Source organism: Falco rusticolus, chromosome 9 (genome assembly GCF_015220075.1).
Source record: "Falco rusticolus isolate bFalRus1 chromosome 9, bFalRus1.pri, whole genome shotgun sequence".
Classification (NCBI taxonomy): domain Eukaryota; kingdom Metazoa; phylum Chordata; class Aves; order Falconiformes; family Falconidae; genus Falco; species Falco rusticolus.
Window position 1 is genome coordinate 46,894,434 of NC_051195.1, and position 23,028 is coordinate 46,917,461.

The 23,028-nt window shown below is 50.0% G+C and overlaps 1 protein-coding gene across 4 annotated transcripts in view; it reads right to left on the reverse strand.

Moving 5' to 3' along the window:
• Positions 1-5,311: 5,311 nt before the first annotated feature.
• The window catches only part of NACC2 (NACC family member 2), a 62,191-nt gene continuing 44,474 nt past the window's right edge, over positions 5,312-23,028 (reverse strand). For 3 of the 4 annotated variants that reach the window (XM_037399399.1, XM_037399400.1, XM_037399398.1), the window contains exons 3-6: positions 16,725-16,892; positions 13,683-13,788; positions 13,297-13,394; positions 10,220-10,827 (exon numbers count right to left, since the gene is read on the reverse strand). In XM_037399399.1, coding sequence (XP_037255296.1) covers positions 10,328-10,827; positions 13,297-13,394; positions 13,683-13,788; positions 16,725-16,892 — 872 coding nt within the window. In that variant the 3' untranslated portion in view covers positions 10,220-10,327. Of the gene's footprint in view, positions 10,828-13,296; positions 13,395-13,682; positions 13,789-16,724; positions 16,893-23,028 lie in introns of all 4 variants that reach the window. The other variant, XM_037399397.1, reaches the window with a different exon arrangement.

Here is a 23,028-nt window from a genome sequence, read left to right on the forward strand (position 1 = left end):
CTGAATTATGTTATTGCATTTGTATTTAGAGAGCACACCAGATGGTGCATGCAGTAACACTTTAAATTAGGGTTTCCCAAATACACATTAAATTTAGATTTAATAAGACAGTTATCACATGGGAATTAAATACCAATTGATTATTTATAAAATATCACAGCTCAGCAAAGTGTGCAACACAGCCGTCTTCTCGTACCGCAGCTGACGCAGGGGAAACGCACCTTTAGGGAGCAACTGGGGGTACTGCCCCAGCTCCTGCTGGGCACCAATGGCCACTGGCCTCCCTGGCTCCTTGCCGACCTTTTTCTGCAGTGGAGGATGGACACGGAGGGAGAGGCACTTCCATCCTCCCCATGGCCAGGCCAGCGCCCTGGCGTGCTGTTTGTCCCCAGCATCACCCACATCGGAGCAGTGACTCCCAGTCCTGTGGCCGGAGGAGGGCTGTGGCTCAGCTGGTGGTCGCCAGCATCACCCCTGGGTACACAAAATCATGCCCCTGAAGACACTTCCAGCCACATGAACCCATGCACGTCCCATCGGCCCTGCACAGCCATGCCCACCGCCTGCAGCCCCGCACCCTGCACACATCACTCTCGGGCAGGGAGATCCCCTGCAGAGGGTCCCGTTGGCACAAGGGTCTCTGGGGACATGGGGCAGCTCTGTTGGGGGTGCTGTGATGCAGGGACCCAGCCCTATCTTGTGCGGGTCAGCAACCACAGATCACTTACTGCTCAAGTGTCTCCGTTCCGTGAAAACATTTAAGATCCTTTGTTGCCACTGATTTATTTTTTTATTATTATTATTATTATTCAGAACCGCAATATGCTGCTCATATACTCTGAGTAATTTACTTTTCTAATCAAATTGATTTCCATTCAAATGAATTCTCTTGTCCATCTCTATTCCAGTAATGTTATTTTAAGCATAAGCTGTGTCTTGGTACAAATGTATAATCAAACGGGTAGATGCAGAGGGCATTGTGGTACTTTATGGTGAATCAAATAGAAGTGAAATTATAGAAGCTTTTACGTGCAATAATTTATGTATTGTAACTTCTGGTTGGGCCCAGTGAGTGAGATTACATTCCCCTCCTGGATTTATCTGTCCTCTTGGTTTGTGGCTCGGCATTTCTTCTTTTTTCTTTTTTTTTTTTCCTTTTGTCCTTGCATTGAATTAGACCAATCTAATTCCTCTCCTAGAGGGAGCACAGCCCCAGGGGGATGAGAGCTGGGTGAGGGCTGCCAGTCCCATGGGATTCTGCCCAAACCCGGCAAGGACCAGACCCCATCACCAAGGATTTGGGGTACGACTCTGCTGTCATTGCCCCCACCCCAGCCACAGCGCAGACAGCATCAGCCGGGGCCAAAAATCAAGTGCCTGGCTCACTTGGCTGCCTTCCTGCAATGCATCCCTCTGTTCGCTGCTCAGGGAGCGGCCACGCGTTAATTACCTCCATGCTGGTGGCAGCTTTCCTGCAGGAACATGTTAATTGCCGCCGCGCTGCTGCCACCGTCACTGGCTGTTGCCATCCCACCACAACCCCAAGGACGTGGCCAGCTGCCACGCATGAGCTGGCCAACCCATCCCCGCCACCTCCCACCATCCCTTCGCCACACACGGGGCGTTATCATTACTATTTTTATTCTTACTCTTTAGCTACCCTACAAGAACACTCCAAAGACCCCGCCTGCAGCCCTGCGTGGCGGGTGGTGATTTATGTGCCGGTGGCAATCTTAATTCAGCGCCGGCGTGCCCAAGTCAGCACCGCAGAGCAAGGCGGGCATGGCAGTGTGCGTCGGGAATGATGCAGTTCCTACCCTTCACCCTTTATTTGTATTTTCTGTCCTGCACGATATATATCAGCCATCGCCAGTGCTGGAGTGCTGCTCCACAGTCTATTATAAAATGGCTTGGTGCAAAAGATGCATATAAATAAGAGAAGCCGTGAAGTGTTGCTCAGCCGCTGGTGCAGGCAGCGCTTGCTGTGGTGATTTATAGCATCTGCTCGATGGGCCTCTCTGACATCAACCTCACACTTCATTCACATGTACGGAGTTAGGGAGAGGGAGCGCCCGGGGGCACGCACCCTCCCTGCTATTCCCCCCGCACCGCCCTCTGGGCTGGCAGTCTCGGGGAAAGGGAGGTGAGCCGGGATCGATCCAGCCATGCCCAGCGTTTTGGCTCTGGCCAACTGCAGCTCATGCTCTCTCCTCTTCCCCACGGGGCTGAGAGCGGAGCCGGTGCTGGGCTCACACGGGAGCTCAGTGTTGGGAGAGCAGCACGGAGCTGCAGTACTGCAGCCTCCAGTGTCTGCTGGCTGCCCTCAGGCATCCCCCGGCTGCAAAGGCAAGGGTCAACACCACCTGCAATGACCAACACCTTCTGCAATGACCAACACCTTCTACAATAACCAAACACCTTCTGCAATGACCAATGCCTTCTGCAGTGGCCAATGCCTTCTGCAGTAGCCAATGCCATCTGCAATGGCCAAGGCCTTCTGCAATGGCCAGTGTCTTCCGCAATGGCCAATGCCTTCCACAACGACCAATGCCTTCTGCAATGACCGACACCTTTGTAATGGCCAATGCCTTCTGTAATGGCCAACACCATCTGCAATGACCAGTGCCATCTGCAACCGCCAACACCTTCTGCAATGGCCAATGCCATCTGCAATGTTCAACACCTTCTTGCAATGGCCAACGCCTTCTCTAATGGCCAACACGATCTGCAATGACCATCGCTGCCTTCAATGGCCAACACCTTTTGCACCAGCCAACACAGGTGTGTCTGCCTGGGGCCATGCTGCTCCCTGACCCTCCTAGACATGGTCCTCGCCAGCTGCCTTCCAAGGCTTCCTGCTTTCCCCTACCTACATCTCATGTTTTGGGACTCTTCCAGGCACCTGGGAACAAATTCCTGGTCCTTTCATGTTTGCAGCCAGGCAGCCTCACCTTCTCTGCCACGGTGGGTGACGAGCTCCCCTTCGCTCTCCTGGGTACATCATCAGGAGCCAGTGCAGAGCAGTGCTGGAAAAGATAAACTATAAAAAAATCAAAAAGCAGCCTAAATCTGCAGCCCAGTAGGGACTGCAGCAAGTGGAACAGCTTTCACTCAATTTGGGCTTTTTTTCCTGGAGAAGGAGGGAGCTGCTGGATGTGTTTTCCCCCTGGCCACGCAGGACAGGGTGGTATCCCTGCTGTACCCAGGCTGGTGGTCCCTGACCCCAACACCCACCTGGCTATGTCCCTGGAGGCCTATGGTGGGGACAACCTGCACCCAGGGCAGCCCTGTAACACCCCAGGGGCCAAAAATCAGCGGGGTGGAGGTGAAAAGCCAAATTCAGGGAGCCTGAGTGGGTGCAGCGCTCCGGCATCTCTCCCTCTGGAGCAGATCCTGAGAAAATCAAGACAGGTCTAGTCTTTGAAACTTTGAAAAAAAGCTGCCTCCCCGAAATCAGCTGTGAGTCAATACAGCATCAACAAATCGTCATTTTTTAACGCCCGGGGGAAGAGTGCACCCATGGGTACACCCATCACTGTGCACCCACCACCCTGCGGCTCAGCCTCCTGCCTCTCCTGCCGGACCCACCACCTCGTGCTGGGCAGAGGGAGCCCAGCTGTTTTATAATAATAGCAATAAAAATAATAACATTAATGTGAAGAGGAAACCTTTCTCCATCTGTCCCATGTTTGCTCCACTCCCCGTGCCAGCCCTTCCCGGCTGCCGCAGTGCGAGGCACGTTACAGCGCGGTCCTGCCCCCCCTGCCCCCCTGCACACTTTCCCTCTGCACATTTCTACAGCAACGTCGTTTACTTGGTTAAATAACTCATTTATCTTTTTATACTCTCTGCAGATCATAATACACCCACTCTGACAATACCGCACACCAAAGACCTAATTTTAGAAATGGTGTTTATAAGTAATCAGTTTGAAATACTGGAGCGGTCGTATGATGGTGGTTGTTGGTTTTTTTTTTTTCTGAAATACTGACGTTTGCAAGAAAGCTGCTCATAAGGAAAATTCTGATTATAACAACTCATTTAGAATAAATCAGTTTGAAATGGTTTATATAACACAGCGGTATGTGCCGTACATGAGCATCCAAGTTTCTGTGTTTTTCCTTTCAGTAAGATGAGATTAAATGAAACCCCAAATGCAAGTGGTTTTGGGCACTTTTCTTTTTTCTTTTTTTTTTTTTTTTTTGCTAGGCAGAGGAAATGCAGCTTCTCAGCAATTTTATGGCCAATTGGGTTGGGAGAAAAAAAAAAAGACCAAAATTACGGAAAACAGAATTACCACCCTTGTAGCCCACCCTGCTCCTGCCCGCCCCAGCACCCTCAGCCCACCCATCCTGCTGGGGGGTCCCCTACCCCACCCGCCCTGCAAGGGCATCTCAGGCTCCTGGGCTTTGCAACCTTTTCGCTCCTCCTCATCCTAAAACATCAAACCCTGCAACACCCCCATCCCTGGGCACAGCCTGAGCCAGGAGGTCTAGGATAGGGCTTGGACTTGCTGGTGCTCTCCCACAGCCTCACCACCGCAGCGTCTCTCCAGCCATGCCGGTACCTCACCCACCGGTGGCAGGGATGGTGGGCGCAGCCACCAATGCTGCATCTCATGGAGCGTCCTCACCCTGCTCCAGGGCTGCTCTCCAGCCACCTACGGACCTGGCAAACCTGTCCCACGTGCCATGGGCTGGTGCTGGCTCCCCCCCAGGCAGCAGGGCACCGTCAGCAGTGCTCATCCACCAGCCCCTACGTTTGGATGTTCTCCCTTGGCGAAGAGGCAGAAAGCGCTCGGTGGAGCAGGGACACAGTGGGTTTTGGCTGATGCTGCATCCTCCGGCCTCGGCTGTGCGCTCCCCGCGTGATTCGGGGGGCTGCGAATTCACATTTCAAACATCATCATAAATAAAGCGAGAGTGGGAGGGTTGAAGCCTGTGATGTCTCCAGGAAATAAAGCTGAAAGATGCCCAAGGCAGCTCAGGAGAGGTGGGGGGAGAGCCCAGGGCAAGGCAGGGAAGCCCCAAACCCCTTGAATTTGAGCAAACCCCCTTCAGCTGGCCAAGGCTGGGGTTTGGTTCACAGCTCCAGGTGGAGCCGGGTCCCTCGGAGCAGCCCCAGGATGGGGAGCCCCTCCAGATCCTATTGAACACCACTTGTGATTAACAACAGCCACAACCCAGAAAGAAAGAAAACTGAGCAAGTGAAAGCTTTTAATTGTAATTTACTTTATTATTTTGTAAATGTGAATTTTACAAAGCGTTTTACAATTAATGATCACATTGGGTTTTTGTTTTTTTTTTTTTTAATATGTATTTTTTTCTTCATATGAAAACAGCTATGAGCACAGTTCCAACTCGGGGGTCTTAATCTTTTCTCTTTTTTCTTAGCTACTGATATATTGTGTCAGCCATGGCTACAAAATAACAGTCTTAACTATACAGAGTAAGAGCACATAAATACTAGTGAATAATGCACGGTAAAAAAAAAAAAAAAAAAAGAAAAAAAAAAAGAAGCTAGCATCGTTCGTGGCTGAGACAGTTGAGGAACATAATTCAGTGGTACTGTGAGATTTCCTTACAGCACAGAAAGTATTTTTAACAGTCATGAATTACAGTACTACTTAATACCCTATGAAGACGCTTTAAAAACAACCTTGTACTTTAAGTCCTTTTTTTTCCCAAACATTCTGTCCAAAGGATTAATGTTCTATTTGAATCAAGTGCCATCCAAATTTTCAAGTCAAAAATATTTATACATTTATACTCAGTTGTTTTTTATTTATTTATAATTTCTTTTTTTTTTTTTTCTTTTTTTTTTTTCTTTTTTTTCTGTCTGCTAAAAATAGTATTGCAAGTTTTGGCTTTTACCTTGACGTAAAAATCACAATTTTGTGTGCAAAATGCTTAACAGTGGAAGAAACTCATAGGAGGAGTTGAGGGGTTTCCAATGTGAGTGCGTTAGACGTCAGCCCCCCCGTGGGCCAGCGGGGCTGGGGGGACCCCCGCTCGCCTCCCACCCCCCCTCCCTGTGCTCGGGGCTCGCTTGCTCACAGCACGACCGATTCAGGGAGCAGGAGCAACATGAACAGCAGTTGAAGCCCGAGATGGCTGGGGACTGGGAATGTGGCAGTGGGGATCTACTGTCAGGCAGGGGGCCGGGGTTTGGCCCCGTTGCCCAGTGGCCCTTCCCTACTGGTGGCGAGCTATTTCCAGAAAAACAAGCGATCTGAGCAAAACCCTGGTGGCGAAGGGCTCGGTTTTTTAGGATGCTCTGCTCCCTCAAACACCGGTTCAGCCCTGGGCAATTCCAGTTTTGGGGGGCCGGGGCGGGTTGAACCCCTCGCCCAGCCAGAGGAGGGGAGCCCCAGTGTGTGCCACCCGCGGCCAGGCTCCCCACCACCGACCCTGCACCCCCCAGTCCCCCCGGGTGGGCTCTCTAGGGTGAAACCACAGTTAGAAGAATTAAACGATCAAGGTGGCAAAAAGGACCCCGCTCCCCATCTTCTGGCACCGCCGGCACCATCCCTCCTCCCAAACCCCCTCCGCGGGCAGCTCCCGCCCGCGCCGGCATCACCGCCACCGAACCAGCACGGGAACGTCACCGGGGCTTGGCTTTGGGGGGGGGCTCACCGCGACCCCTGGCCAAAGCTGGACCCGCGGCACTGGGGAGCGGCAGAAGGTCATGCAGCCCTTCTGCAAAGCAGCAGCTCTGGGGACAGCGGTGCTAATTGGTGCTAACGAGGAGGAGAGGGGCTGGCTTCTACACTATATGGCAGCTGCAGGTAACTTGTATGCTTACACTCCATTTTCTTTAAAGGTGCTTGGTATAATTTTAGATATATAATATACATGTAATATTGCTAATAGTCAAGCATAAGAATAAAGGTGCAGACATACCATAAATACTGATGCTTTGATTTTACACTGTCAGACCTAGATGAATGCAGTTTCCTATTCACATTATAAAGCAGCCCCAAATTCTATAATTTAAAATAGTGTCGTAAACAAAGAGGAGGAAGGAGTCGGTTATGATCTGATCTTCTTAATCTGTTTTCCTTGGAAAAAATGATCAAAAAATTCTAAGGCACTCAGGAAAGCCGCATACAATCGATGGACTGCTCTGTTCTCACCTTACATTCAGTATTTGAAAGGGGTTACTTTTTTTGTTGTTTTTTTTTTTTTTTTTTCCCCGGAAGAATACAATCATCACCATATAACATTTTCAAACATATCATTAATCCTCCACACACAGGAAACATTAGTGCAAAATGCTTGCCCTCATCTACCAGATAAGGAAAAACCCAACGCCCTTCACATTTTAGAAGTTTGCCTTCCTAGTAATAATAATTAATTAAACAAACAAACCCAAATAAAAAAAAAAAAAGGAAAGAAAAAAAAAAGAAAGAAAAAACCCCCAAAATATACAGGAAGTTGTGCTAGGTATAAAAATATATATTTTCACTGTGCAACTTGACTCTCTCCAGACTCTCTGTCCTAAGCCATTCAAGTACTGCTGCTGCTGCCCCCCCCGGCCTGGCAGGGCCGTCTGTCTGGGTGCGGGTTTGGTCCAAATTCATCCCTACAGCCAACATCAAATCCCGGCGGGAGGGCTCGGCACGCTCACCAAACCCCAGCAAGCGCCAAAAAGGAGGAGGAATCCTTTGTGATATCTTTTATTATATATATATACACACATACATATATATATATATAATATGCGCACAGACACACACAGAAGGGACAACTTTTGATCTCCGACACCCAGATCCGCTCCCAGCTTGCCTCAAAGTTTGGGCAACCCCAAAGTTTTGGGGAGGCAACAGGGGGCTGGGGGGGTCCTCAGCCAAAACTGACCCCCTGAGCCCCACCAATCCAGCCAAGCTGCCCAAGAGCTGGTCCCCCAGCAGCTGCTCCCAGGGGGATGGGGACAGCCCCAGGGCCAAGGAACCGGACTGCTCCTTCTCCTTGGGGGTGGCTGGGGAAGAAGCCCACCCCAAGCTCAGCCCTGTGGTCCCTGGTACATCCCCTGCTCACACTTCTCCTCTGGCCATATGCCCCCCAGCACAGCAAGCACTGCCGGGCATCACCGCACAGAAGGAGCATTCTCCCGCGGTGCTGCCGGGCTGGGAAGAAGCGGCACCAGCTCCAGGCTTCACCAAGAGCATGAGTTTTGTTTGCTGATCTGGGTAAAGTGCAAATAGAGCCGCCGGCTGCGCTCGTCCCCACTACTCCAAAGCATCGCACACCTCCGCACCAGCTCATCATGCCACCACCCACGCCAGCCCCATGCCACCGCTGCCAGCAGTGCACCCGCTCCGGGGCACCGTAGTCCGCCCAAGACAAGCTGTGCAAGATGTGAGGCAGAAACCACCCCATCATCAATTTTATTTTTTTTTCTCAGGGCAAGGAGCAGTGGAACAGGTGAAGTGCCAGGCAGCTTTGTTACTCCAATGCGAAAAACTGCTTCAAGTATCAAAGAAAACAAAACAGCCAAAAGTTGGGTTATCCTCTCCCCGCTCTCCCTTTCCCAGTGGAAATACAAAGAAGGAAGAAAACCCTGAGCAAAAAGCACTGTCTGGATTCAGGAACCAAAGCAGGAAAGAAGAGCACAGCCACAGTAGCCTTCAAAAGTGACTCTGTGCACCTTGCACTTGTTCATAGTCCCAAACGTGTTAAAGAACAAGCTGCAAATATTAAAGCAGGCCCTTCAGTCACAGTAAAATCAATAATTAAAAAAGAAAAGGAAAAAAAAAAGCCATACGCAGCTTTCACGCACTGTCCCCATCCCTTGGGGACACCCCGGCCTCAGCATCCCGGTGGGTGCCCAGCATCCCCCTGCAGCCAGGGCGAAGCTGCAGCCCAGCGCCCTGTGAGGGCCTGGTCAGCGGGAAGGATCACGGTTACGGCGGGGGATCCCTGAAAGCCAACACAGCCTGGGGACATCAGCTTTCAACAACAACAACAGACAAATAACTCAACATTGGGCTTTTCCCCAAAAGGGCCTGTCTGGAGGATGAGCAAGGGGAGAAATGCTTCCTCCTCCCCAAAACCTCTTCACAGAAGGGCACAAAACTAATATTTTTTTTTTCCTTAGTTTTTTTGCATCCAATAGACTCCAAATTAATAAAAAGTGAGAGGCTGGTTGGCCGGGGGAGGAGGGGAGGGTGCAGCAGGTGAGCCCCACGCGCTGGTGGTTGCCCCACGCTCCAGTGCGGATGCTGCTGGGAGCCACCGCCAAGAGCTCCCAGTTCCATGCCCTTTGGAGCAGGAACAATGTGCTTTCCATGCTCAGATTCCTCTGCAAAGCCCTTCGCCGGCGGCTGAGGGGGGGAGGTGGCCCCAGGACTTGGCCCGCCTGCCCGCACACCCTGCTGCCGTGGGGTGCAGTGGGGTGCACGAGCCCGTTCACCCAACAAGCGGGTGACATGAAGGTGCAAGCAAGGAGAAACAAATGAAAAGGAGGAGCTGGGAGGGAGAGAGAGAGAAACCAAACCCCAAACCCAGCCGTATTGGGAAAAAACCCGACAACAACCACAACACCGGCCAGGGTCTCCACCTGCATCCCACGCAGTCCTTCCAACACGTGCAAGCCTGAACTCCCGCGGAACCATCCCTGCTCCCAGGAACTGGATAAAACTCCCCGAGACAACGGCACCAAGTCCCCGCCAGCCTCCGGCCGTGGCTGGGCACCGCAGCACCCTGCCCTGCAGCACCCTGCCCGCCAGCACCCACGGCGAGGGGCTCCCTCCGACACCAGAAGCCTTTAACGATTTCCCCCACCCTGTCCCACTTGGCTAGAGCCCTCCTGCTAGAGACAAACATCACCAGTCACAGCACTTGTACCCTAACACACCTTGCTTTCCTGTTAAGTGACGGTAAAACTTTCTTTAGAGGACAAGGTTAACGATGGCTTTAGTTCTGAGCTGAGTAATGGATGGGGTGGTGATGACGGGGGGGTGGTGGTGGTTGGGGGGGTGGCTAGCTTTTCTCCTCCCCTTCTTAAAATAAAATAAAATAAAAAAAAAGGAAAAAAGAAAGAAAAAGCTACAATCTTATAGACTAACCTCAGGAATATCAAAAAAGGAGCCCAATATTTTTTTTTAAGTAGGTCACCACAGACCTAGTCGTTTACAGTATAACGAATGCGATTATTTCCTTCATAAATTTTAAATACAAGCAGAATAAAAATCACATTTTTTTCAGGCAACAGTAGCAGTTCAGTAGGTAAGTGGCTTGATCACATTTTTTGTTTTGTATTAGTAATGCATGCAAGCAGCTTTAGTATTACAGATCCCTTATAGGTCATGAAATGTTTGCTCTCTTTATAAAGTCCCTCCGTAAGTACCATCTTGTCTTCTCACGGGAGTTTCAGGCCGGCTGGAGGAACCCGAACCTTGTTCAAAAGGTTGCGGAGTGCTTTGGGTATCCGATGCCATAGCATCTGTGGCAGCTGCCTCCTGTATCACAGAGCCAGCCCCTTCGGCATCCTCGCTCTGTTCAAAGGACTGGTTGGATCCATTGCTTAGCTCTACGTTCACCGTGTTAGTTCTCAAGGCTACTATAGTTCCTGAATCGCTCCTCCTTTCTGCATAGATTCGCTGCTCAAAGACCTGAGCAGTGTTGGGCTGGAATTCAGGATCCAGGGGGACACTGTTTGTGGTGGAGCCCATGACTGTGCGGTACATCTCCATCCCTTCTGGCAGCATGGACTTAATCTTCGGCAGCCAGCGTTTGCGGACCCGGCGGGCGTTGGTGCACATATCGGCTGCTATAACATTCATCTCGCTTTCCTTAAAGCTCGGGGCAAAATTCTGACAATACACTGCAAAGACAGGGATACACAGAGCTGAGGATTCAGAGAAAGCAATACGAAAGCAGCACAAGGTGATCAGAGCCGCTGCCCCATCCTAGAGACCTGCCACGAGGCTTACGGTGGGCAAGTGCCACGGAGCGCACGCTCACCCACGGACCAGCGCTCTCGCAAGGAGAGACTTACAGGCAAGGACTCCTCGGCTTGAAATAGAGACAATCAAGAAGGGATAAAAGCAGAAGGCATAAAAATCCGGAGTGGTGTGGGGAAGGGGGCTGGAGAAGGACCACTTGCTCCCCGGGGACCTGGTGAGTCCCAGAGGACCAGGCTCCTGCCTGCAGGATGCAGCCTCCAGCCGGAGCATGGCACCCCCGGCCGCAACATGCTGGGATGGCCAAAAGCAGAGATGGACACAGAAAAGGTCAACACAAACTCCTCAACAGTAGATCCATCAAGGGCTCTTAAAACCACGGTGGTGCAGGCACAGCTGCGGGGCTGGAAAATGTCAGAGCGGCTCCTGACCGAGCAGAGGAGACCACCCAAAGGACTGTCCCTCTGCCTGTCCCCCACCTCCTGCCGGCCACTGCAGAGCCACCCGGCGCTGCATGGACCGCTCCAGCATCCCTCCACCAGCCCAGCAGCTGGCACGTACCCTGCCGGAGCCCAGCAACACCTCGGCTGCAGCCCTGCTCCTCCGTGGGGGCCAAGCACCTGATGGTACAGAGCAACGTTCGAGGAACTGCCACGGTGAATAATGATCAACTAAAGCTTGTGGGCAGGGGGAAGGTCAGGCAGTGAGAAGTCATCTTACGCCCTGACACACGGCACCACATCGTAGGCACTGTCCCGAAACAGCGATGCCTTTCTGACCTCTGAAGGTATCTGCAAACCTTAGCAAGGACCACGGCTGGAAGGTCCAGAGCCAGGGCTCTCCAGGGCAAAGCTGCTAACAGGGAGGCTGTTTCAGGAGAGCACAGGCTATGGGTAAGCACCACCAGCACACTTCAGTGGTTTTGTCTTTCTGTATTGGACATCTGGCATCTTAGCCTTTCTCTCCACGTGCTACAGATCTCAGAGGGTGGCTGGAAGGCCCCTAGAGTTCAGCAGCGCAGCAACAATTAGGGAGAGGAAAGGTTTATCTTCCCAATCTTCAAAATAAAATAAAAATGCTTAGAGTTTCATTTCCAGCACGGTAATATTTACATAAAGATTTACTATCCCGAATCCAGTGGGGGTGAGAGAGCACATATTGCTTTTCCACTGTACATCAAGCCAATGGTAAATGGGCTTCGCTGCACTAACCCGTCAGGGTTTCCTCCACCACCCAGGTCCTCACTCTCCACCTTTTGTCTCACAACAGCTCTTCGTATTCAGGGGTGACTGCAAGAGCCAACTATTTAACTGTTTGTTTCTGCTGCCTGCTGTCAATAATTAAACTACCTTGATGGAAGTAACAACCCCCTCCTTTTCTTGCATTAACACCAGGCACCGGGTACAAAGACGCACAGTGAAGCAGGCAGCCCTGCGCATCCCAGCCCTGGCTAAAGTTAGGGCACCGTGTAACCATGCAGACACCGGGGATCTTACCTGCAGCACAGCAGAAGGGGTGTTAAACAGCTGAACCTTTCGTACCCCCAGCTCTGAGACAGAGCTCAGCAGCTCTACAGAAAGACAGACCGACTAGCCGAGCCACCTGGCACGACACAGAACTTCGCAGTTCAGATGTTGAAGCCAAAAGCTCCTGTTGCTTCATGCAACCTTTTTAAAAGGCAATTATTTGCAGCAGGACTCTCATGTGATGTATTTTTTTAAAAAGATAAGTTTACAAAATATATTCCAAGGAAGTAAGACTGTAAAACTAACCAGTGAGCCACCAGTGAGACGGAGAGCAGATAAGCCCATGCTGAGGCAGGCAGCGGTTCCCCTGATTCCTGGGGACCCCCTTATTGCTGAAGACCCAAAAATCCAGGGCACCACAAGGCACCTCCCAGCACAGTGCGGGGAGCACCCCTGCAAGATGCGTGGAGGATGCTCTGCCCCAGTAAACCCGGGGGCTGGGCAGAGCCCTGCACTCGGATGATCCGAATGCCAGCCAGGGCCTGGGGGCATAAGAGCCAACACACAGACATGACCCGTTTCAGTGGTTTCAAGCTCTGGGCATTGCCAAAAACATAATTTCAATTTCCTTCTTAGAGAACCTACCAGTAAAATAATTAACTGCAAAATCAGGGCTTTAAAATATAGCAAACCAGTCAAGTAGCAATAATGTTTTATATTAAAGATACTGTCAAAACCCACCGAAAATTAACTTGAGCCCCACAAAACGGTGCAAAATAAAAAAATAAATAGATTTTCCTATAACCTAATTTCACCATATATAGCTCCCATTATTATGCAACAGAGATGGCCTTCCCTGCTTAGGTTTCGGCTTTGCTCTCGGCATGCTGTTCCAACAGAGCAGCAGTAAATCTCTCTCCTTACATTTGACTGCATTAAGAACCCTGCTGTCCAGGGGCTTCCTGCTGGGATCGCTCGTGGAGGACCGGATTCCAGTTCCGCAGCTGTTGGCAAGTGTGTTCCTGCAAGAAAGGCAAAGGAAGATCCTTACACCAGGGACTCCAGGGCACAGCTGCTGCCTTGTCCTCTTCCCTTTAGGTTCTTACGGAGGGATCACCCCATCACGCGATTTTAAGGTATGGAATTGGAAAACCTCCTGCTCAGGTTCAAGCATCATTAAGAAAAAGCACAGAAATCATTACAGCACATACAGAGGATGAAGCACCCGTGACACTTTATCTATTCACATGGTTAAACCACCAGAAAACAACCCCAATCCCCTCGGGGGCACACAGAGCAAGGGGACATACCGATCAAAGAAGGTGGCCAGAAGACGTCTCAGAAGGACCTTGTGTTTGACACCGGCACAGAGGTGGCAATTCATCAGCTGCCCCCGGGTGATGTAAACACCTGAGCCTGGAAGGGTTGGAGAGGGAGAATTCCGAATTAAACCCTTGCCTCGCTGCCAGTATCACCTCCGAGCCACCACCAAACTGCTCCTCTGGGGCCGCTCCTGCTCGGTCCTGAGGCTGGGGCGCTGGGGTGCTACAGGAACTCTGCGTTCCTCATATGCCGCTGCAAAAACCCGACGAGGACGGCAGGATTTTTGGAAAAGCCTAGCAAGGACTGTTACTGCACTCCCTTGGGGTCTTGGCAAGTCCCGGGTAATAATAATTCCTAATTTTATCTGTACAGAAAGGAAGTTGATGGAAATTCAGTGAAAGGACTCTCTTTCTCTTGCAAATACACACAGCGCAAGGCTTTATACTGTGGTTTTATATGTGCAGATCAGATTATTTATTCTTTCTGAAGGAAGAAAAACCCCAATCCAATTGGCCTTTTCTTTTCTCAAGTGAAAGATCGTAGAACATACAGCTAGAAAGGAAAGAAAAAACCCCGTCTAGCACAGAAAAGGTACTTGGTTACACTACAGATCTAACAGTTTCCAAAAACCTCAGCCCATCACCTCTGGATACTTCCGGCGAGCAGGGAATTTTCCTTCTAATGCTCAGGAGCTGCTGACTTTGAAACACGCTGCCTTCAAGGATGTTCTCTGGGAAAAAAAAAAAACGGAGCCCCTGCCAAAGCAGCTTTAGACGTCCAGGGGTTTGGCAGTGCTTTACAGCAGGTTACTTATCAAAAACCCTTCTACATTGCACGTAGCTCCCACAGACCAAACCGCTCCTGCCTCAGCACTGGCTTGCAGGGAGACCTCATCCTATTTTTCAAGTGTACTGTTATATGAGAGGGTTATGGGATTTCCTTTTAATTAAGATTAAATAATGGGTCGTATCTAGATCCAGAACATACTCTGTTCTCAAGATATAAAAACATCTACCGGAGAAATAAAATTACCTCCTGGATTCCCAGGGAAGCCTACAGGTGATTGTCCCTGATCTTCCAGATGAAGGCAGAGCTTCAGGGCAGCCCACGCCGGAGGGTCTGCGCCAGGGCAGGCACCCAGCAGCAACCCCAGCCCAACCCTCTGCCCAGGGATGGCTGCCTGCGCCCCCCTGGCATCGCGGGCAGCCCAGGCCACCCCTCCTGCCTGGAAAATAGCCAGCATTGCTCTGGATCCCTGAGCCACCCGGATCCCTGAGCCACCTGGATCCCCGAGCCATCCCGCTTATGCCAGGGCTTTTCCACATTCTCTTCCACGCACGGCATCCATCCATCAGACACACCACCAGGGCTGCAAGGCTGGCTGAGGACCTTCTTGTAGGCAGCTGCTGAAGTTTGCGGAATCGAATCATGGCATGAAAAACCATCAGAGGGGAAAGGAAAACACCCTGAATGGAGAGCTGGGAAAAACTGCTGCCGCGGGATCCTCCCGCGTGCTCCGGGGTCATCCCCGCTCCTGGGTCTCACCAGGTTTGAGCCAGGAATTAGCTTCCTTCAGCAGCGGTATTTTAAGAGGTAAGCCATCACGGGGAACGCCAGATGCTACCGAGGGTAACTTCACTTTAATAAATAAAAAATCACCCAGGCAGCCACGACCGGTTAGTGATATTAATCTACTTTTTTCCCCAGATTGAAAAATGTAAATCAAGCAGAGCTGCCTCAAGCCAATTTGCAGCTCTCACTGTGAAAATAACCTGCACCACTCGATGGTTTTAAGAAGTCTCACATAAAATGGAAATGGGTACAAAATGAATATTCCAGATACAAAATAAATACTTGTGGTTATACACTGTGTTGCGGCGTGTGCATTTTACTTCTGACTTCCATCAAAGCCCCATCCTCCGTCAGATGGAAACCGTTCTGGGCATCCCCTGAAATCCTGATTCCTTCTACAGACAAAAATAAAATTATGCTACCTACCAAGAGATAAAGGACCAGAAAGGACAACTGATTTGCGCTGATGGCACTGCCACACATCCTTTTTGTACCAAGGGCTTGATAGATATTAATTAAACCTCCCTGCCCAGGCTGCCGCTACGGGCTGTCGTGCAAAGATCGCTCCATCCCAACAGTGCTGCATCCCAGGGAAAACACAACAGCATGGCTGTGAGCTGAGAGACCACTGCAGCAAAGTGAAGCTGGGGGAAACTTAAAAAAGCAGAATATAATTATTGAAACTAGAATTTAACCTGGACTCTCCGGTCAAACATGCGCCTCCCGTGCAGCTCTCAGGCTACCAGGCTGCAGGCTGGCACGGCCACTGTTTCACAGCTACCAGACTGCACTCTTTATCCAGCTCTGGCACCACCAGTATCATTAAGAGCTAAACAGCACCATCTTCCCCCTCAAGTTGGCCATAAATCCTTGATAGAGAAGGAGTGAATTCTCCCATTATTATAAATTCCCCCCCCTCAAAATGGAAATGGAGATAGAAGAAAGGACCAAACCCAATTCCTTCTCTTCCTTCCCACTGCAGTGTTTGACCATTTAGTAACGCACCCAGGTTTTAAAAATCTTCTGCAGGCTTTTCAAAGCTTCTTCACTGACACAAATTTTATCTCCATTGCTTTATAAATCTTATAATGCGATAGGGTGGGTTTTTTTCCCCATTGGCTTTTTTTTTTTAGATCTGTGCATCTAAATCAAAACACAATTGCGATGCAGCCCACACCAGTCAGGAAGAACACAAGCTGGAGAATTCAATTAAAATGCTAAATTAATTCAATTGAATAAATCCTGTTAATGACACATTTTTCTATCAGCAAATTAAAGGAAACTTAGAACTTTTAAAAAGATGATTGGTGAATGAATAATCCAGAAAGGCATGGCAAGGGCACACCAGATGCATGACTCCAGCAATGGTGCAAGCAAGATGAAGAACATGTTTCAGGAAGGGAAATATCAGCGATCCCCAGGCGCTCTCAAGCAAAGCAAAGTTACCCCCTCGTTACCTGCAACAAGCTCAAGTTTCTCTCCAGGATCTCCCTCCGAGTAGAGTTTTGGGTGGCAACGGTATCCGATTTGACTGATAAGACTGGCTGGGAGAGCAACTAGATCCCGTCGTATGAGGACACAGGAACGGTTCTCCAGTGGGATCTGCTCTGGCTTCTCTTGAGCAACTTCAAAATTAAAAGGGAAAACCATTAAAACAGGTTATTATGCAGGCACAACATTAACAGAAGGTCAGATTTTGACTTTTTCACATAGATGCTGGAAATATTCCTCCCTCCAGAAGCACAACCCTTCGCTAGGGCTACGGGAATGCAGGGCAGATGCCACCTGAAAGCACGGAAAGATCCCCTGGTCTCCCCCATCATCTACCACAGCGGTCTCATATGCACATTCAGGTTCTGTGAGAGGGATTCTTAGAATCTAATTATGCTTTAACTTTTCCTAAGTTAATCATTTATGAAAATGGGCAACTCTGCACAGCTGGCATTGTTGTGCAAGTGCAGCATACGGAGCTGGCTTCCCCAAATGCTCCCAGAAGAACGGCAGGTTACTTCACCGGGGGTTTCCAAAACAGGCACTAGACTGACAAATACCTGCATCAGCACTGTAACTGCTCCCCCTGATTTTTTTCTTCCCTGCTGAAGTGAAAAACCAGACTCTGCAGAGACCCACTGCACCGAGAAAGGTCATCATAGCCTTCCCCAGGGATGGCACCCACCAGCCACCTGCTGCAAGCTCAACTCACTCTCCCAAGCGCCTTGTCCTTACTCTGCCTCTTGCAGGCTAACATGTCCTCTCTACAACGAGAGAAAGCCCAACCAACCAGTCAAAAAAATATTAGTAAGCTGCGGCTTCAAACCCAAATCACCATGTTTTGCCAGGGTGCAGCTGGGACTCGCCCCAGCGTGCCACCCCCGGAGTCCACCACTGCCCATCAGCAACCGGTAACACTGAAAAGCTGGAAGAACTCAGCTGTCCTGCCAGCACCCAGCACTTCCTAAAGCACATTTACAGTTGCAAGTCCAGAGGCTTGCTTAAAATGATGATTTTTGACAGCAAAAGAGGACTGACATGGGTGTACATCAACTCCAGCTGCACGGGGACGTAGTGGGAGCAGTTACAGTTCTGAATTGTAGCCCAGCGCTACAACGCTCCATCTTTTTTCCCCCCAAGCTTTCTGATAATGTGGCAAGTGCCACACATAAAATCAAAGCCAGCTCCGTGCTTCAATATCTGTGAATACGGAGAGAAGAAAAACCCCCAGCAATTAGTGTTTCTGAACTCAAAATGTCTCCTACTCAAGAGATGTCTTTTCCTGCAATTATTTCGGTGTTCTGGGGGGCACTTTTCCTCTCTCTAGATAAAATAACAAGTTTTGCAGACTTGTTGCTGCAGTAACCAAAGGGCGATGGCTCCCGTACAATGGGAGCAGTGTTCTAACTAGGACATGCCCCACGACGCCGTGCTGTGCCGTGGCATCCTATCGCAGGCACGGGGCTGGGAGCATCCCCACCCTCATTGCTCCCTCCTTCCCTAAAAAGTCGGCATGCCAGGAGGATGCCCCTTGCTCGTGGAGCCGCACCGCAGCAGAGGAGCCTTTCCTTCAGCGCTTAAGGACCAAACAGCAGCAGAACCGTTCACGCAATGGTTTTAAACCAACTTCTCTTGGCCGATTCTTCACGCAAAGTGGCAGGGCTCTGTAGGGCTGATGTGCAGTCCCCCTGACATACCAATTTTTCACCAGCTGCAGTATTTCCCTGTTGAATAGCGCTCCCAAGCATCCTGGCACCCTCTCCTTGGAGACAGGAGTAATCTTCTGCTCAGGCAGAGGAAGCATCTCGAAGACCTGCTGTATTTCTGATGCTTTCAAAGAGCAATAAACAGAGTATATCCAATTTAATACTAGTATTTTCCAGCTTACAGAAATCAAAAGCAGAGGGGCACCGGGTTTGGGGGCACCAAGACCCAGGGGGCCCCACTCTGCTGTCCTTCCCAGGATTTTCGGCTCTGGCAAGGCACGGTCACCAAGGCAGGCTGCAGCACGAGGGCCATGGCAAAATAAATGCAGATCTCAAGGGGAGAGGAAACAGGAGGTGGGACACCACAGCCGGCTCCCCCCCCAGAGTCCTCTGCAGGTTACACCCAAGCTGAACTAAAAGGTAAAATTATATATACACCACACACGAGCCTGGGGCATCCAAGGTCCTCAGTAGCAGCAACAGAAGGTAGGTGAATGATGCTATTAGGGGTAAAACAGAATTTGACAACAGTTTTTTGTGCTAAATGCACATCCCTGAGCCGTCAGACAACAGGGCAGGTGAGGATGAGGCCGTGCCCGTGCACGGGGCTCCTACTAATTGCAGGCAGCTCGTCAGGGTGAGCATTCAGCAGCACTGGGCTCTCCACGGAGTCACCGCTTCAGCTGCCCGGCGGGAGCAGGGAAACCATCCCAGCCCTTCCCGAGCACGACGCTCCACCCAGGCTGTGCAAAACTGCATTTTTAATATTTCATTTTTACCCTTAACTAATGACTCAGGTCAAAAGCGCCCACGATATTCATCACCACCTAAAAACCAGCAGATGACAAGCTGCTGAAGGGAAGCTGGGCAGATTCTCAGTTTCTTATTTTTTAAGCGATATAAAGGCTGTGGGTCTCCAGTGAAAGCAGTTGCAATCAATACCCGAAATGAGACAGAGTTCAGAGCAGGAGAGGCAGGAGAAGGTCCTCACAGCTTGTGACCTGATATTGCTGTAAAGGGAACAGGAGAGAACTCAGACTTGAACGGCCATCAGCCGTGCCCTCCTGCCTGCTTCTCCATCAGGGCTGCTGTCACCGGAGAAATTAAACACCTCCAAGTAGCAAACAGCTACAGCGGACAAGGACAAACCTACCTGCTCCACCACTTTCCATAGGCAAACATTCAGTAAGGAACAATATTTGGGCAAAGAAACCCTAAGGTAGCAGTAATGAGGCAGGCAAGAGAAAGATCGGCACAAGCATCGTGTTCATGCTGCCCTCCTGGAAAAATTGTTGAAGGATTTGGTGTCAAACCTCTTCCCTGAAAGAAAAGCAGCTTTTCAGGAAGACAATGCTGCTGCGCTGGTTGGTGACAATCCTGCCTTGCAGAAACTCTTTGCTTTGGAAGACATTTCGCTTCCTACACACAGAGCCATCAAGAAGTTTACATTTCTTCCTGTGAAATCAAATACTTCATAAAACAAGCTAAAATTCAGGCTAAAAAGACCAAGGGTAACTCAATCCCACTATTCTATTTTGGTTACATCTGTCCCTCTGGCTCGCTGTCTGTAAAACTCTTATTAAACACAGGCATGAATCATTTTTTGGACTTTGTTGCCGTTAAAGCACTAGCACAAATTCAACGATACTAAACAAAAACGACCAAAGATTTCGGCCTTTCAGTGCCACCTCAATTCAACAGATAGCCATCGGTTATGTAAAGAAGCAGGATACAAGAGACACTTTGGTCCCATGTTTTCAAAGAAAGCCCGTCTGTTTGGCCTTTATGCTCTGAAGAACAGGATAGTATTCGCTTCTAATTAATTTGTATCTTCAGAGAGCAGCGGCTCCTTCCCTTTGAATGAAAGGGCAAACAATGTGAAGTATTGTTTAATACAGTTTTGTTCTCGACCAAGAAAGGAGCCTACCAGCTAGCGGAGAGGGGCAGGAAATCATTACAGAGGAAGCAACGGGAGCTGCCAGCCAAACACTGGTATGTTTTATTTATTCAGATATGTGTTTTCATCCCAAACTTACATGGATGCTGCAGCTGGCAACAAGTGGTCCATAACGGGAAATATCCCAGGTTTTCTGGCTGAAGCAGCAGCCTCAAACCAACTCACCGGTCCCCACTCTGAGGAAAACTGGAGTTGTGGGAATTAATCCATGGCTCCGGGTTTTGCGTGACACTAGGGGCACATGTCTTCGTTGTCCCTAAAACATACCATCCGGCTCAGAGGTACCATCCGGCCCAGGGGTCCGTTACATGTGCTGAGCCCACCATGGTTTTGGTGATGCCAAGACAGCTGCACATCTGCACATCCCACCCGAGGTGCCTGGGACCAGAGGTGCTGAGCCCTGCACAGCTCCCACTGACCCTCATCGGTGATGGGCAACAAGGTGCTCCGGCAGGTGCTGAGGGGCTGGCAGCGCTGGGATTTTCTGGCCGCACACCTGGCACCAGTCTTCACTTATTTCCTTAGTTCCCAACAATTCAAACACCAGGGCTTCAAAATTACTCGTGAACCCCCAGTTCTCACCAGTCTGGGTTCTCTGCTTCACCATTTACCACATATAAACTTCAACATACTCCCGTGGGTAAGAAACAACTTTTTTCCATTTTAGGAATGAGATACAGAAAGATCAGAGGGATGGTCCCTCACCCAAAAGTTAACATTTACAGAGCTCCAGCATGAAACTGCAAGTCACGAGCCCTGGTCCACCCTAAGGGTTGCAAAACCAGTTCCACCTGCTCCACCACCAGCCACCACGTATGCAAACGCATGGATAATTCTCCCCTTCGTTCTCTACATTGAAAAGAAGTCTCTTTTCAAACAGCAATATTTTACAAACATTTTTATCCCATTAGCCTATTTTCCACTGGCAGTGGGATTACCCCAAAAATAGCATCCCTGCCCCAGCCCTGGCATCACCAGCATCCGCCTGTGTGTGTAAACCTGTACCACAGGGGACACACACACACACCACGGGACAGATATATGACATAGTCCCAATCAGGATAGTTTATGTTTTACAAATAGTACATTTATAACAACGTACTGGGATGCAGAGATTTGATTTGTGACCTATTTATACAGGGAGGTAATCTGGAATTAGTATAGTAAAAATATTACTGGTTTATAAATACCCCTATCTTGCCTTTGCTTCAGATCTCAGCCAGGAGTGAAACATCTGCCAGCCTAAAATTAAACATCTGTGTTTTATGGTGAGAAAACCGGGACTGGAAATTTAATGCCAAAAAAGGCCAGAGGCTGAGCACCCCTGGCGTGGGTTCTGCCTTCCTCCCGCTGCTCAGCACCACTGGTCCCCACGCAGGATGGGTGATGCTGGCGCCGGCCGTCTCCCGTCGGCACACTGGTTCTTCCAGCAGTAGGGCTGTTTGAAACCCTCAGCAAAAAGCCCAAGGAAAAGTGCTCTGGGGAATAAACAGGGCATCCTTGCTCGACCATATTATTTCCTACAAAAACGCCAGCTCTTTGCTGGCCAGCATCCCTCCGTGTGCAGCACTGTCGGACTGGCACCGCACGGCACTCGTCCTCGCAGGATCACATCGCTATTCCCGCGGTTAGAACAGCTACTTTATTACAGCTGCAATTATCAGGTGTCGCAAGCTGTGATTTACATCGTTGCAGCGTGTCATTCCCAGGCTCAGTTCGGGATGCTGCACGGAGTTGCTCATTATGGATTCTGGGTTGTTTCTTGCCCTCTTTCCTTACTGTCAGGAATCAGAGGCCAGGAGAGAAAACTATTCTCTCAGCTAATTACCACAACTATTCTATAATGGCTATTTTAGATGAATTTTTAATGAAGTGTGCTCTTGTCAGTTCAGGATTTCGTAACTTTAAAGTCCAGCCTTTACATTCCAGCCATTTGCTGCATAAAGATTTTTCCTCTCCCCTGCAAACTAGTGCAGCAGGAGCAGGGGAGGAGGACGGACCCTCGTGCAACTTCGCTTGCGCCTGTCAAAATTAAATTAACTGCATCTGCTAAGCAGCAAGCTGACTGACAAGAACGCGGTTCAGTGCAGAAAAACGCCGAGCATCTGCAAGTCCTGCTGAAACCCACTTCAGATCAGGCCCACGACGCTGTAATTAACAAGGATAAAAATACTTTGCTTTTGTTTAATATTTTCTGGAGTTGTGCGTTCTTCAGATCAGATGCTAGAAACCTCATTAAGTCTCACTCATGTCCTCAAGGCCCACATGTTCTCCACAACCAGACCCAGTTATAAAATAAGGAGCCATTTTCCATGCTCGCAGCCTGCCGCAGCAGCAGGCGGAGACAGGGATGGCGGCGGTGACACCGCAGCCACCAAGCATGGCCAGCGGCTGGTGGGAGCTGAGGCACCTTTTCCTACATCCCTCTGCAAGCCGGTGCCCTGTCTACCGACACCTAAACCTCACCCTCCCATCAGCCCACATTTGAGACTGGGTTTATAATTTCATTTATCTGCTGCTCCTTTTGCAGGTCTGACATTTGTGGTGGTCCATCACCCCAGTGCCACCACTGCAGGAGGCACATCGTGCAACCAGACCCCCTCTGCA